Below are 17,162 nucleotides of genomic sequence, written 5' to 3' on the forward strand. Positions count from 1 at the left end.
TTTAAATAAACCTTGTAACACTGCTCATGAACTAGTGATGTAATAAACGTACAAATATTTTATTATAGGGTAATATAGCAAACAAACAAACAAGGAATTAGATGAACTATTTCAGGTTTAGATCACTGAAGAAATACGAGCCATTTTTCAACTATTCACCATTTTGCAAAGGCTGGTAATATTTAGTCTCAAACCATAAAACCCATGTTGTCAGCAAACAGGAAAAAAAGGCACGATGGTTGTTTCATTGTTTGCGTCTGCTAAGCATTGCACAACAGAAGCACAAAATAAATAAAGAATGAACACAAGCCAAATCTTTCAGTGTGTAATTACAGATACTTGAATTATGTGTTTTCTCTTTCAGCCGCATTACAGTTTGCGTTCTGTATGGAAAATCATTGTTATAGCAAAACAAAAACAGCCAACCTGCCTCCTCTCCCTCTCTGTGTCTTTCTTTGCTTTTTTTTTTTTTTTATAGAAGCAGCCGAGGTGCCGTTCCCTGATTCGCACGCCATTTCACAATTATGAGTCTCAACAGGGAGCGTTCATTAATGTTATGCTAATTTTCTGTATCCAATTAATTCTCCTCTCTCCCCATCTCGCGCCCGGCTCGCTGTTGTTCTCCCATTTGGAAATCGTCGCTGTCAGTCAACTGCGGCGTCGAGAAACACAAACAAAACCCTGTGAAATACCCACTAATATATTCAGCCGGCTTATACTTCCTATTACCGTGAATTATATTGCTTCGGTCAGGTAGAAAAAAACACCTATATGCTGAGAGTAAATAAGTGCTTATATATTTTTGTTTTGATGCGACGCACTTTTGAAATTATACACTTTGGTGACCGTGAGTCATAAAGCGTGTTGAGCACATTAATACCGGCTTTCCGTCAACTGGAAAATAGTAACATTTACAGTCATGATATCGCCTGAAATACACTCAAATGTTAACAGGAGAACGTAGAAAGATATATCTTGAAATAAAAATAGTCAAACTTGAATATTCTAACACTAAATATACATGTAAATGAAATATAATTTTACAGATTTACTACAGAGTAAAGGATGGAGAGCCAACACTGAAAAAAAATGACTATAACTAAATTAATTATGTAAACCAATAAGGTTAGTATAAGGTATATGTATAAGGTTAGTTAAAAACAATAATATCAACTCAACCAAATATTTAAACTCAATATTACTGCTTTCAACTAACCTCACACATTGATGTGAATCTGTTGACGAAGTACATTTAATTTAAGTCAAGGTTTCAGTTTTTCAGTGAAGGGACATAAATATGACAAACTATGAACATTCTACATTATAGGAACACTTTATGCCGCCTAGACACAGAAGTGTAAGAGATTTAGTTTAGTTAGTTAAAGTATGAACATGAATCATTTCCTTTAAAAATGGGCATTGATTGTTCCTCTGTGTGTATAAAAGTGTGAGGAGATGGGAAGAAAAACAAAAGCAGGATGACAATCATAGACATTGACACACACACACGCACGTACGCACGCACGCACGCACGCACGCACGCACGCACACACACACACACACACAGACACAGAGTCCTTACCCTGAGGTAGTTGAGGGTGAAGTTGGTCAGGCCCATGCGAGTGATGTTTTTGGACAGTTGTTCCAGCACCTGAGGGTCTTGTGCCTGAAGTCAGCAAACAGAGGTATACAAAAAAATCAAATATAAGCTCGATATTTTCCCTCATCTTCACTTTTCTTATGTTTGCGTTCAACCGACTAGGAATAAACTAATTATCTTCAGACAATTAGGCTAATTGGCGTTCATCAGATAATGCACATTCAACACATTCACACCCTCGAGTCATAAACTGCTTAGCGTTGTTGCGGCTGCTGTGACGCTGAATGAAAGTATTTCAGACCCTCATTTCACACTATAGTCAAACTGTGAGGCTAATTAATCAATATTATTGTGTCATTCCAGTTTCATTCCAACACATTTTTCAATTGTGTATCTTTGCTGGATTTAATGAAGTTGCTCAGCGTATGGATATAAATATAGATATAGAATCCTGGCAGCGGGGACAATTAGTTTAAGAGGTTGTTGCAAAAATATGCAGATTTAAAACAATTCAATTGTATGTATTTGGCTTTTTGTGAGAAAATAAGTTTGAGTTGAAGTTGCAAAAGCCTGCGAATGCTTCTAACTTTTTTATTTGATGTATTTTTCTTTTTCTGATGTGACAGCTGGCCGTTGCATCATTCATATACAGTAGAATATAAAGCACTGACTGAATAAATGAACTGATTGCAAAATATAAACTTCTTGGAAACCCTGTGATTATACAGAAAGTGTAGGAGTAAGAAATACATCCCACATAAGAACAAAGCAAAACAAACGGCCATTATAGGATGACGTTTGATTGAAATAAAGAACTTGTTTGTTTGAGCACTGGAATCATAAAGAATCTGCAGGTATTGACGGAGGAAAACACAGCGCAGACTGAGGAGAAGCACACTTGCATCCACCGGCTCATGAAAAATGCATAATTCTATCTCCAGTCGCATCTGTGTGTGGAGAAAAAGTCAGGAGAGAGGAGTTCCTCCGTACCGTCAGCAGAGCGACGTGAGTGACGGGAGGATCAGAATCTGAATTACTTTACTCATCAAGTGGAACTAGTCTAAGTGCACTGTACAGGAATTGGCTCTGGCAGCACTGGTGCAGCCATGGATCAACAATTTGTGGAGGAACACGAGAAAAATACGCCGGCGCATATGGTGCTGGGACCAAACAGACTCTCAGTTCAAGAGGCCAAACACGGAAAAACAACCGAGAACAAACTCTGCAGAAACACACTCAGGAGTTAAGATCGAGGCTCTCTGCCAAATGAGATGTTTAAACAGGGAGGAAGCTCTGAGCAAAACCTGATGAAGGCTGGATGATCAGGAAAAGTCCAATAAAATGAGATTTTTAAGCTACTATATCCTAAATTCAAGCTGGAAATATAGTAATATTAACCCCAACTATTATCTTTAAGAGACAGGGCACATGAACAAAGAAAACTAACACAGCTTAACAATAAGAATCAAAGTTAAAATGAAGAAAAACGTCACTGTTTCTCACGCTTTAAGTATCATTTTAAGGTATATATTTATATGATAATGTACACTAAATTGAAGATCTGTTTTTTAGTAAGAGTCAGTATAGCAATGATAATCATAGATACAGAGAATAACACTAAGTCCTGTACTGTATTCAATAGATAAGGAACAATAAGCCACACTACTGTATTATACATTCATTCAACTAATACTCAAAAGGGAATTTGCTAAATAAAGGTTTTGCCTACTAAAACAAATCATAATGTTCCTCTCAAATATGAACTATTGTTAGAGAAAGTATCCAGCTCTATAGTTAAATCAGCTCCAGCAGGACCCAGTATACAATGAAGTGCTGTTTCCACATGAATGCATCAGTGATAACAATAAAATGATATAGTATATAACAGTATAGTCAGTGAGCATAACAAATACTCCCATTGCTGTGTGTACATGTTCCTCCTAATATATTAAATATAATGCATTGTGCTACTTGTATTTCAGTTAAAGATTTGACTACGTCTTTATGTATTGAATAAAAGCACAATGCAGAGCATATTAATTGTATATGTTAATGTCTCATTGTATACTGTAGCTTGTATTACTGCTTCTATTCATGTGTTTAACAGCTGTTGTATCTTTGCCACGCTGCATTATGGTTTACATAATGTATAAACGGTTTATCTGCATACATTTAATTAAATACTATGTGAAATACTTGGATTCTTCACTACTTTGTGAATGTACCAGAGTATTCATACCGTGTGTGTGTGGGTGGAGCAGATGCTTGGGAGGGGAAACTTTCATTGTGTTGTCTATGAGTGCATTTTTATTGCCTCTGTGTATTCTCACCACACCTGGAAGGGAATTAACCTTCTTGCAGTGATGTAAAGTAAGAAGAACATTTCCTCTGGGACCTATCTGAGTTTATAGATACTTTGGCAGGGTTACTTTATACCTTACATTAAAATTCATAGGGAGATTTAATCTTGTACATTCATCTTACAGGTAAATCTGCAAGTTACTTTATACATTGATATATAAAAACATCCTCACATTTAAGGCACATTATGATCATTAAACACAAACGATGACTAAATGACTTATAATAAAGGTGTTGTATAATTAAAAATGGGGCCCTTTAGCGTAGAGAGTAAATTACATTTGAATACCGTAAAAACACGTTTCAGCACATTCTTCCGTTGCTTCACTTTAATAACATCATGAATGGAGTTTGTATTTCTTTAATCTTTCTTATAGTTTAAGTTATGCTTCTTTTACCTTTGTCAAAAATCTGAAAGATTCAAACACTGTTTCTTTTGCGGACAGTAAAGTAAAACCTGAATAAAAACAGGTTTTATTGAAAAATAAAGTACAATTCTCTATTATGTCACACATGCATTCAGTACAGCAAAATTAGACCTGTGCATTTAACCTAGTATCGTAGTACTAGGATACAACGCCCTGGGAGCGGTGGTGGGGGGCGGGGTTTGGTGCCTCGCTCAAGGGGACCTCAGCAGTGAGGTCCACACTGGTCCGATTGGGACATGAACCGGCAACCCTTTGGTTCACAGACCGAGTCCCTACACACTGAGCCACTGCTGGGATTAATGAAGGCAAAGGTTTGACTCTGGCTACTAACACGCACAATTAAACCATTGTCAAGACAGATTCAAGAAAAGGTAATAAACTGTTGACGCCAGAATGTCTCATTAAACAAAAATCGATTGGCAATTTGGTTTTCTGACATCAATACAGATGAACTTCAGAAGTCAGCATCTAGTGGGTGTAACAGGAAGTGCAGAACACACAATGTTCTCCTACCTATTATGTAGTCATTATTGTTTACATATTTTACAGACAGTATACATTTAAACTATGTTCTTGCAGCTAGCGTAAAGCTTCTGCGTCTCTACTTTACTCAGATGTATTATTTGATACTGTTTCTGTACTGAACACACCTCTAGCATCTATCATACTAATATAAAACACAATCAAATTCTAAAAAACCTAACTTCTATTTCCAGGCAGTTCCTCTTGATTGACTTAAAAAAGGAGCACTAGTTGATCACATCACATCAAAAGTGGGCCTTTCTCAGTTTCCTGCTATCTGCCGCTTCAACCTTCCTGTTCCGACTCCCTCGTGTGCGTATCTGCTCTCATTAGTCCGAGCTACGATCAAAAGACTCGCGCACACAAATCACTGCAGATCTGGCCGGGACAATATCCCACTCTCTAGGAATTACTGTGAATACCCACAGGGGCCAATTTATTGGTGAGTGAAATTCATATGAAGGTATGGCCAAACTAAAAAAGCTATACAGACGAAACCCCCTCTTACACACACCTGGTGGGTCCATGGGGCAAATGGAAAACAGCTGAATGAAATGTGTTACTCTCATCAATAAAATTGGGAGGAACTGTATAGAAATGGTATTATTTAAACAGAAAACCAAAATGGCTTTTTGATGTTGTTTTCTTATGAAAGCCCCTTTGGAGACATGATATTCGTGATATTTCTGGCTTCATCTTCCTGTTAAAGTAATGTCTTCTGTCATTCAGACGGCGGGGATGTTTATGTTTCAAACGTGACGGTGCATTTAGCGAAAGACAAACAGATGCGAGTTGAAAAGTTTAATCATATGAAGGAAGGAAGGTGTTGTTTAACAGGCTGCATCACTATCTTTCCATCAAGGCTTTAATTTATGATGACGTTGAGACGCTCAACTACTCTACCAGTAAACTTCATGATGAATTTACCCATAACATTCCTCAGTTATTAGGTAACAGACTCTTGTAAAAAGTCTGTGAAGGTAGGAGTTTCCACAAACATTTTATTTGATATTCTTTTTATTCTAGGTTTAGTTAAACAATACAGGAAATGAAACAGCTGGTTAATTAAGTTTCAAGTTATGTTTTGTCATATGCACAACAATTACAGAGCAGCAGATATTTGCAGAGGAGATCTCAGGCTCCCTTCAAACAAAGCTCATTAAACCTGAAAATAATGAAAACCACGGAAGTAAAATAAATCTGATCTGAATCTGATGGTTGATGCACATCTATCGTTGCTACAGAATGGTATTTGTTGACCAGTATAGATTATCCTTCTTTTAACTATCTGCCTATACATATTTGGACTATTCTATTATACTCATGCATTTCTGTGTTTATTTGCTCCTACTGATGTTGTTAAGTTCATTATATATTTCATTTTTGTTGTAGTTATTTTAAGTTGAAGTTCATTTTAACTTAATTTCACTTGAGGGGTTAAAAGGGATCATTTTAAGGAGGAAACTCTCCCTAAAAAATATAAAATTAGCTAATTGAAAACTTGTATACCTATTTAATTCCATTTGGGTACGGGAGAATTATTTAAGATTATAATCAAACATACTAGAGGTGCATTTATTTTGTTTTTGTGTTTTAAAACTTGTGCTTTTGTAGCTTTTTATTAATTTAACAGCATTTAAATCAGGATTGTGCTGTGTGAAGCAATGATGCAGAAATGTAAGCATGTCCAGCAAACAGTAGTGAGATTACTTTCATAACTTTCCTATAAAATTGTCTCCTGAGAAAAATGGACGACTAAGAGAAACATGCCACATAAAAGCACCTTTTTATATCAATGGGATCACACTTAGCTAAATTACTAGAAACATGTGAACCATACAGTGTGCAGTTTGTGGTGCTGTTGAATTGTATTGCATTGACCAGAATTGTGTTTATGGTACATCATCCTAGCCTTAGTGATATATAGTAAGGACCAAACTACGTCTTGTTTTTCCTTATTTATCCACAAATAGTCTTACTTCCCCTATAACTTCATTTGAAAGAAGCCCTTCTGCCGCTCCAGCTTCACTCCGCAGCTCCAGTGACTAAATGTGTTTTACACTTAGTGGAATTAAGCTGATTATTCATTCGACCTTGTTTTTTTTCTGTCTCTCTCTTTCCTTTTTTCACACAAGGGTCTTTTTTATCCTCGTGGCCTTTGATGTCTGCAAATAAATTGGTTTGCAAAAAAATCCCTCCAAACTGCTTTGTCGGCGTTTAAATTTCATACGCTCATGAATAGCTTCTCAAAAGATCCTCGGCAGAGAGCAGAGACCCTTGTTAGGAGTGAAAAAAGTCACACCTATCATGTCGCGTGTTAATGATGTCACACTCACGTGCATGGCCAGGATGCTGCGGGGGATGAGCTCTCGGTACTGCCGGATGGTGAAGTGCCACGTCTTGATCCTCATCAGATCATCGAAGGCGAACTCCAGTATCAAACGGCCCTCCGTACAAACCTGGACACACAGATCACATTAGTTAGTGTTACTGTAGCGGCGAAAACTTCAACAAACAGGAAGTTCACTCATAATAACTCATAAAACTGCCAATGGGGCACAAGTAAGCAAAGTTATCCAATGTCCAGGCAATTATCACACTGACCAATGGCTTTTCCTGTAGATTACCCAGGTAAAAAAACATATACCCATGCTGGTGCGCCAATCCCACCACCACCTGTGTCCAATATATACATAAACACCAGGTGCCTGAATCACCCGGTGCCCATTTCATACACAGTTGCCCGTTTTTTTACCTCTTCTCATGAAATGATTGTGTGAAAATAGGAATAAAAAGAGTAATTTGACTGAGAACTAAATTCTTCCAACTTTAACAGTGTATATATTTCTCCAATATGAAGCGTACAGAATTACTAACTACAACAATTACAATAAAACAACAATTCAGGAACTAACAATAAATATCTATCATAAAATAACATAAGTCGATATGTAGCTCTGACTGTTACTTTACATCACCACATATATCTCTCAACGTAATTGATAACGAACCGCCCTCCGCTGATATCGACACACACGAAAGAAGGAATCAGAGTCTATTGGTCGGGTGTGATTTTGATAAAAATGATGGAAGGGTTTTTTTCGTCTCTGGAAATTGTTCAAGGACTCTGTCGAGCTATTATGCTCCCAATATTTACTCCCGCTCGCTTCGCTCATTCAGAGCATCTGTCCTTGGGCCTCTCACAAACCATCCAGCTATTTCTAAAAATGTGAAAATAAATGTAATCTGGAGAGGGGTGTGTTTACACCAGAGACAAAAGAACTTCAGGTCAGAGAGACTTGCCAATTAGGAAGGGAGAGACAGAGAGGGAGAGAGAGAGAGAGTAAAAAAAAAAAAAATCGCCCCTTTAGCTGAATTCAGGGCCCTTACGCTTCTCCCATATTCCGTTGCTGTGACAACCAGGCGAGAGAGAGGAGAGGTAGAGAGAGACAGAGAGAAGGGGGGTGAAGAAAAAAAAAATCAGCTGATTAGTTGGCATGGCAACCGCAAAGATGTAATCCCACCAGACACACTCTAATCAATGCCCCCAGCGCAGATGGTCTCCTGAGGATCAGCAAGAAAGAGGCTAGCGGCCATATTGCACCCCCAACAACCCCCACCATACACTCCTGCTCACCCTCTTTCCCCCCCGCCTTCCCCTGCTGATCATGTGCTACAATGCTCACACACACACACACACAAATATATATAAATAGAAGCTCCAAAAAACCCTGAGCTGCTCCTGACTGTGAAACGTGGATCCTGTAATGTTCTCACTCTTTGTGCCGAGCAGAGATTATAATAAAGTAAACATAAAGAGTTTTGTTTTAAACTGAGTGATTAAAATGTTTCAATAAAGCTGCAACGATCCCATCGATAGGTCGACAAACAGAAAAATTACTACAGGGAAAATTGATTGATTGATTGATTGATTGATTGATTGATTGATTGATTGATTGATTGATCGTTAAAGTTACTTTCTTGATGCAAAAAAAAAATGCGTTTTCAAAGTTTTTATGAGACAAAAATAAATATATTTTAGACTGAAGAGACAAGACAGTTAAAGAACTTCTCTCTGGACTTGCGATAGATAATTTCCACAACTTTACAGAGAACAAGATTGATTATCAACATGTTCCTTTACTGTACATCTATGAATGTCATTACTACGGGAAAAACACCATACTGTATTCAACACTGTACTGTCAAGTGGAACAGCTTAAATAACACATTATTAATACTTCACTTATCATATGTATATAACACTTTGTATACTTACATACATTAAAGACACATTATGCATATTTACTCTACCATGAATTGATTCCTGTACTTTATTCCTGTATTCTTTTATATATGTATGAATGCTGCATGTCTTTGTTGTTGTTTGTTGTCTATGCTGAATGTTTTGATGACAACAAATGCTTCTAATCTAATTATTATATAGTAGAAAGTGTATCCACATCATCGCTGCAACAGTTTCACAGCTGGATTTAGAAGAAGAAGAAGAAGAAGACATACTTTTATTAATCACTTACAGGGAAATTGCTTTCTCTACTCTGTTGTGTTGACACACATTAAACACACAGAGGATATACATGCACAAACAACCACATGCAGAGGAGAGGTGACACTATTTACTTACATTTTATGAGGTGTTGTAATGTATATTTTGTATATAGATGTTTTATTTGTCCCCCCTTGTTGTTTTATCTTGCGTCTTTTCCCTGTTCGTGTGGAGAGAGCCTTGACTTTAGGGTTAGTGTTTTTCCCTTTCTTTGAAACTAGTTATATTGCATGTTGGAAATCAACACTTCACTGACTGACACAATTCAGAGCTGGTTTTTTTTGTGCAAACACATCTGGCATCTGCGTGGTTGGATAATGGGGTTTGTCTAAGCTAGATAAATGTGGATTAGACTAAAACAATGTTTGGAAATAATCCTTGGTGTTTAATGGACGCTGAAAATAGTCTTTATGTTATTTTTTTTAATATCTTTGTCTCATTCCAACAGCAGTCTGTCCACCAGCTGATCGGAGTGGAAGGGAGGAAGCAAAGGGACTTCATGAAACCACAATACAACTTTAAAAAAGTAAACTCTGGAGAAATCTCAGGGTGATCTGTTGATTTCATGAAAGTCATTTTAAAGAGACAAATATGACATCGTTTTTTAAAACTAAGATTTAGATTAAGAAAGAAATGCAAGCAATTAGGAAGTATAGTTTTTACTAAGTAATTATTTTTGAGATGTTAAGTAATGATGCTAAGATACTAAGTCCTTATTTTACTAATTCCCCTTTTCGGGATACTATGTCATTGTCTGAAGATACTATTCAATATTTTACAATACTATGTAATTATTTAAGGACACTAAGTCATCATTTGAAGACATTAAGTCATTAGTTTGATATACAAAGTAATTATTTGAGATATTAAGTAATTATGTTACTTTACAATGTATTTAAAGAGATGTCCATTTTTTTAATATCCTAAGTCACTGTTATGAGAAACTAAGTCCTTATTATGGCTAACATGAACTTTCCTTCCATAGAAGCCAAAGTGCTCATCCTATTTCTTTTAGTAAAAACAATAAACTGTACAGTATGTTGGTTTAATAAACATATATGCATAGTTTTGAAGTTTCGACTCCAAAATAATAAACACTCAAGCCCCGGGTTGTTCAGCCCATGATGAATTATATAAAAGGAACAATAATAATTAATCCACTTTGCACTCAAATTGCTGTTGAAAGGAGTGAAAAAGAAAACTGTGACTTTGGTGTTTTTCTTTCCCTCCTTTGAAATGAAACACATCATGGTCATTATGTGAGTGGATGAGATGAATGCCCTTTGGGCTGCTAGCACCAAATACTTAGAAATGTATGAAGAAATAAGTGCTTCTTTACATCCTGAAAGTGTACTTTTTGAAGATGTATGATTTTTTAGCCACCGGCGTTGAAGTAAGTTGTGTTTGCTAGTCAGCCAATGTCTTCAGATGCTTTCAGGTGCTGTAGCCTACAGTGAAACAAAGCTGCACTATTGATTTATTTTTCTACAGTGCCAACTGTGTCTTAACCATTGCCTCCACTCTTGCTCTTATTTCTCTCTGCATGCTTTCTGCTTCTCTGTAACCGGTTAATAAATGGGAAAACCAGCCGAAACAAAACCAGAGTAAAAATCGCTTTAATTGCAGAGTGCAATAAATGTGCAGGAATTTGTCAAAGTGGCACTGGTCCACAAATGCATCCAAAGCTGCTTTTATCCACAGACTTATATCACATGAAGCTATTTATTTCTGCATACTTAGAGAGAATTGGTTAAAAATCTAATAATTCTCACAATCTTTTTAAACAGTGTTCCCTTATGAAAACTAAAAGGAGGAAAATCCGCCTGATTTAAAACGTGGTCCATTAAACGGTACAGCCCCTCACAGAGAGTCCCCATTGATTTAAGAGCAGGGTCATAAATCTTCCACACAACGGGGCTGAGATCAGGGGATCTCCGTCTCAAAAGAGCAGGGAAAGAATAACAGCGTCCTGCTGCTGAGACACTGTTCAATACTGTACCCAAACATGACAATCAATTAACAAGAGAGGAGCTGAAGGTCATTAAATCAATTATTATGAGCACTCATAACCGCTTCTGCTGAATATAAATAGGATCAAAGTTGACTAAATATGCTCAATTATAGCGACGAGCTGCTGACAGGCTTTACTGTGCTGCACCTCAACACCACCTTCAGTATCAGTGACTGGGAGATTATAGGACATGTCATTATTCATGGTGAATAGTCAAATAATCAGAGTGTGTTACTGTTGATATGTTGAGTTTAGAGCTTATGAGATTAGTCGAATAATCAATTAGTCACCATAAATTTAATCAGATGCTATTTTGCTAACCATTAATTTGTATTTGGAGGAAAAATCAATGGTTTCAACTCTAAAACATCCAAATATTTGTTGGTTTTCTCAGATTTTCTATGATAATGACCTAAATACTGTTTGATTTTGGACAAAACAAGCAATTTGGAAGCTTTGTTTTTAATTGTATATACATTTTACACACCAAACGATTGATAAATGAATCAATAAGAAACTAATCATTAGTTGCAGCCTCTGTTGAGTTCGAGCAAACGCATCAAGAGAGTATCGATGCTGTTATCGAAAACTTTCCCTCCACTGATCAATGTTAAACAGCACTGCTAAACCGGCAACTCAAATGAACTTCAAAATGAATCAAAATGTTTTTTTTGGAAAGATATGGTGTCAGTGTATACAGCAGGATATATTGTATACTCTTGAGCTTGCTGTTAAGATGCATGCTACAGTCATTTCAGCATCACTATTTTTGTTAGGGGTTGGGTATTAAAGGTCCCCTATTATACAAAATGCACTTTTTGATGTCTTTTGTACATAAATATGTGTCCCCGTGTCAGAAAATACAACCCACTCTCTTTTCCTCCTTACCCACATCTCTAAAAACATGGATACAAAAGAGCTGATCCAGATTTGCTACGGTTATGACGTCATAACCGAAATGTGGGCTGGCTTTAAGTTTGCACTTTACGTTTACCGTCCCGCCCACGTGACACGTCTCAACCTATCGTCTGCAATATACAGTGGCGAGATGATTCCCCTCCGCAGCAGCTCTGTGTCTCTGTGCAGGATGTCTGCAGGAGGGACTGGTAGTTGTTGTATATATAATACATATACTGTCTCTGTTCTAGCGGTGAACACTGAGAAGTGTTTCAGAAATAATGCTTGATGTGGTTTGGAACATAATATGGCGTTTAATCACGGCAGCGTTTAGCTGAGTTTCTCCTTTAGAAACTTCTCTCTTCAGACAGAGAGATCATGACGCTGCAAAGGGGCGTGGCCAGCTTCAGTTCAGCTCAAATTTAAAGCGACAGTCACAGAATATGCACTTCAGGAACAGGGCTGACATAGAGGGGGATGACGCATGCTACAATGGGTGATCTGTTTGGTATTTTGAGCAAAACACTTGACAGACATATTTTGTATAGATATTGCCCTACAATATATTGTTCAAATATAGCATAACAGGAGACCTTTAAGACCACTCTATGTCTCAATGTTTCCTGAATGTATCTTAAAATAAATAAAACGGCATAATCAAAAGCACATCTGTCAGACAGAAAAGTGATGAGCTCCTGTACAGATGAATAAGTACAGCAGCTATGGTTATAGACCTTCATGAGGAATAAAACAAACAATACAAGAAGACAAATCCAGTTATTATTCTAAATTCAATCACAAAACAACCAATAAAAAAAGACAAAATGCATGTCATTGTTGTTAAAATGAAATGAAAACACGAGACGATAAAACGGATAAGGCAAAACTAAATAATGTAATAACGAAAGGAAAAGAGAGACAGTTACTCAGTCAAGGTCTCCTATCATAACACTACAGCCTGGTGACAGTGAGCATAAAACAACATGTTCTACTTAAAGTTACAGGGGGTCGTAATTAATTTGCAGTATTAAAAGGAATGTCAGCAGCTTTTCGAGCCTTAACTCTGATCCTATTCATATTCACTCATAAACGCTGAACATGTTATATAACTCAAACTAATACCATACTCTGTAATGTTAAGGCACAGTATTTATTCAATAGCTACAATGACGTTTAAGTAACTAGGGATTTGGGTTGACTAGTATATTAGAAGAAGAAGAGGACTAATAAGATTTAATTCCTATTCCAATGAAGTACATTTTCCCCCTGCTGTTATTTTTTAATTATATCTTACACAGTACAAATATTAGACACATGCACAAACATGAATAATTAATAATTGACAAAAACAGCTGCAATTTGACCAAACATATGACTTAGTTTCCTCCTTTTTAAGAGAAAGTACGGCAGAGTAATTCATATATGCATGACATTATGAAGAAAAAACAATCCAGAGCCCAGTAAAGCACCCCGCTGATAACACATCCACTCGTCGATTTCTCCACTCTGGGAATTAAATTCACTTGAGCTTGGATCACCGTGTCACAAACTCGCCTTCTGCTCTTTGCTCGCCTACCAGCGTGAAGAAACCCCCAACTGGGCACCGGTAACAAGGGCCGTGCCCTCGGAGCTAACACACACCGGCCGGGGAAAGCAAAAAGCCTGCTGGGTAGTGAATGGAAGTGCTGGGAGATCGGCGGCTTTTGGCCCAAATTGGCACCCTGTGTCACCTTGTCAACACCTCGCCGCCCTGAGAAAAACGCACACATTGTACACCAGTGTCCGGGTAGCACCGGCTAATCTCAGCACCCCACTAACTCCGCCTATTCGTTAGCCTGCAGCGCACACACAGGTGAGCACAGGAGAGAGCTTAATTCATCAGACTGTGCTGAGCTCCTTTAATTCATCGCTTTGATTTGTTAAACCATATCTCATGTATAAACTGAAGCTTGCACTGAAATAAAAGCAGTCACTTAAGCTTGGTGGACTAAAAAGTACAATATTAGCTTCTAGTAGTTAATAGCATAAACTGTACATCATGTACCTTTGTATATAATGTAAATAATATATCAGGTATATAAGTCAAGCTGCAATTATTAGTTGACAACTAGATTATTTACGTAAAAGTAATGGGCAACGAGATTTATCATCAATTATTCATTGTTCTAGGCTTAACATGGCAGAAAATGCCTCAAATATTGAGATTTTTTCAGCCTTTATACATTTTATATCATATTAAACTGAATCTATATATTGTTTGATTTAATGAATTGCTCTTAATTAAACCAAAAACTTAGTATGCTGTTTTAAAATTAACTACATATGTTAACAATTTTATCTTGGGGGAAGACCAAATGTTTGCACATCTTCAATCTTATTAATAAGGCCTCAGTCCACAGAAATGGAATGAATAATTATGTTTAAGTAATAAATCTACTTCATTTTATCCTCAAAATTAGCTTATCTTACAAATGTATTAATTAATTAATGTATGGATTGCAATACAGGAGTCAACAGTGTAAAATGAGTATCTTAGTTACACTTTGTAGAGCATATATTTATTGTAAACATGTTTCTGGTGGTGATTTTGTCAATTAATATTAACTGTATTGTTTGTGTTGTGATTCTAGGCTAAAGATCACAATATATCTTTATTGTTTTATCCTTGACCTTCATGTTGTGTGTGACTATGTCCTTCTACTAGTGATGCCAAGTAAACTAAAGTACGACCGTCTGACTGATGGTCGGTTTTTTCCTGCATGGTGTTTTTCTAGCTTCCCAAATCTCAGCAATTAACTCGGTGACTACAGTGCTGTTATTGCGTTAAGCGTTATGGCTAAAAGTACAAAAAAACAAGACAAAAATTGCAATTAACTACAAGTATTCTTAAAATATGGCCATGCCAATAACACAGAATCTAAATTTTATATTTTAGAGGAGAAATAAGAGATAGAGGGAGACGAGCAGAGGAACACACAGAGAGAGAGAGAGAGAGAGAGAGAGAGAGAGTTAGAGCAAGAGAGCGAGATGGGAGCTGGGGATGATTTCTCTAGGGATGAAGGATGCGAGTGTGTGTGCATGTGTGTGTGTCAGTGTGTGTGTTAAGGGTGTAGGGGGGTTGAGAAGTAGAAGGGGGGTGGGGGGATGAGAGAGAGCGAAGGGAGAATGAGCGAGCGAGTCAGGCAGGGGGATGAGAGAGAGGAGGAGGAGAAGGAGGATGGGGGAGGAAGGGGGGAGGGTGGTGGAGGAAAGCGAGGCAGAGCTGATTGAGATTCGGGCCTCCAGAGCTGCTGCTGCTGCTGGGAGCTCAGGGAGAACACGCTCCGTTATTGGAAATCTTTTTTCTTTTTTTCTAATGAATTAATTCTTCTCATCCAATTTAGGTGAAGATGAAAAGAGAGCAGCGCTGCGAGCATCAAATTTAGCTTTTTGTTGACCGGGGCCGTTCTGTTTCTGTTCTGTGCGGTTAATATCGGACACTCGTATAATATATTAGGTTTTTTATGTGTGCGGTTTTTTTTCTTCCACTGGAGCCTTGTTTACAAAAAGCAAACAACAGAAACATAGGGAAAGACATTTCCTGAGTGTGTTATTGGGGATGTTTCATTACCATTTACTGATATGATAAGACAAAGAGCCCCCACCGTACACACACACACACACAACAAATACAGAATCATCTCCACTCAGAATGTGAAGAAAAAGAGGGACGACCTCATGAAACCCCCTAAACACAAACACACACGTGGGCACTCATGGATGTAACAACACACCAACACACACACACACACATACACACACTGGTACTGAGGTAAACACCTGTCTCTTCAGAAATGATGCTAAGATTTGACTTTGGTTTATAAAATAAAGGTCCTGCACTACACTAATCAACGGTAAGGGTTCCGAGCTGATATACAGTGTGAGCCATGTGAGTTTATTACAATGATATCCATGTGAGCGTATTGGATTTAGTATAACAAATGCAAAACATACTTATTTCTCTTTACTTTACATTACATGTTAAAGAAGAACATTTCTGTCATTGTCAGACCTTTTTAACCCCTTAAAAAAATATCAAAATCCAGCAAAGAAATTGTTCATTGTTCGACTCAAGTGTGAATCCTATTAGCAAGTACATTTTAATTCTGACTAAGAACTATTTTTTAAACATCTCAATGACATCCACATTTTCCCCGTTCAAAAAGACATAAGACTAAAATAGGCGAATCAACGCTTTAGTGTCAAACACAATTACAAATGATGCCAAGAAATAATGACTCAAGTTGGTTTGTATTGTAGATAAATTAAAATTCATTTCAGAAAATAAGATAAAATTGGATAAAAAGAAGACATTTTTTTGCAGCTATGTTTTTGCAATTCACTTTGAAGTCTCACAAAGCCCTCGGCAGGTCAGCTACAAAGTTAATTTCACACACACGCACACGCACACACACACACACACACACACACACACACACACACACACACACACACACACACACACACACACACACACACACACACACACACACACACACACACACACACACACACACACAGTCCTGAAAACAAGAGGGTGTAGAACAATCCAGAGTGGTGCTGCAGCTCAGGGTTCATGCTACAAGGGAACATGGGATCCCTTTAGCTCGTCTGACACATATCTTCAGACTCATTTAGAGCGTCAGCAGAAGAAGAGTGAGAGTCAGCGAGCCATCGGATCACACTGTGGTGGAGCAGATATTCACTCGCAGGGGGGAATCTCTCCCAAAAGACAAA

At 37.5% G+C, this 17,162-nt stretch overlaps 1 protein-coding gene across 5 annotated transcripts in view; it reads right to left on the minus strand.

The window, feature by feature from the left end:
• Positions 1–17,162, minus strand: part of ldb2a (LIM domain binding 2a) — a 91,684-nt gene that overhangs the window by 17,580 nt on the left and 56,942 nt on the right. For all 5 annotated transcript variants that reach the window (XM_063876997.1, XM_063876994.1, XM_063876995.1 and 2 more), the window contains exons 4-5: positions 7,248–7,370; positions 1,583–1,666 (exon numbers count right to left, since the gene is read on the minus strand). In XM_063876997.1, the coding sequence (XP_063733067.1) occupies positions 1,583–1,666; positions 7,248–7,370 (207 nt within the window). The remainder of the gene's footprint in view (positions 1–1,582; positions 1,667–7,247; positions 7,371–17,162) is intronic.

This window comes from Eleginops maclovinus, chromosome 23 (genome assembly GCF_036324505.1).
Source record: "Eleginops maclovinus isolate JMC-PN-2008 ecotype Puerto Natales chromosome 23, JC_Emac_rtc_rv5, whole genome shotgun sequence".
Taxonomy (NCBI): domain Eukaryota; kingdom Metazoa; phylum Chordata; class Actinopteri; order Perciformes; family Eleginopidae; genus Eleginops; species Eleginops maclovinus.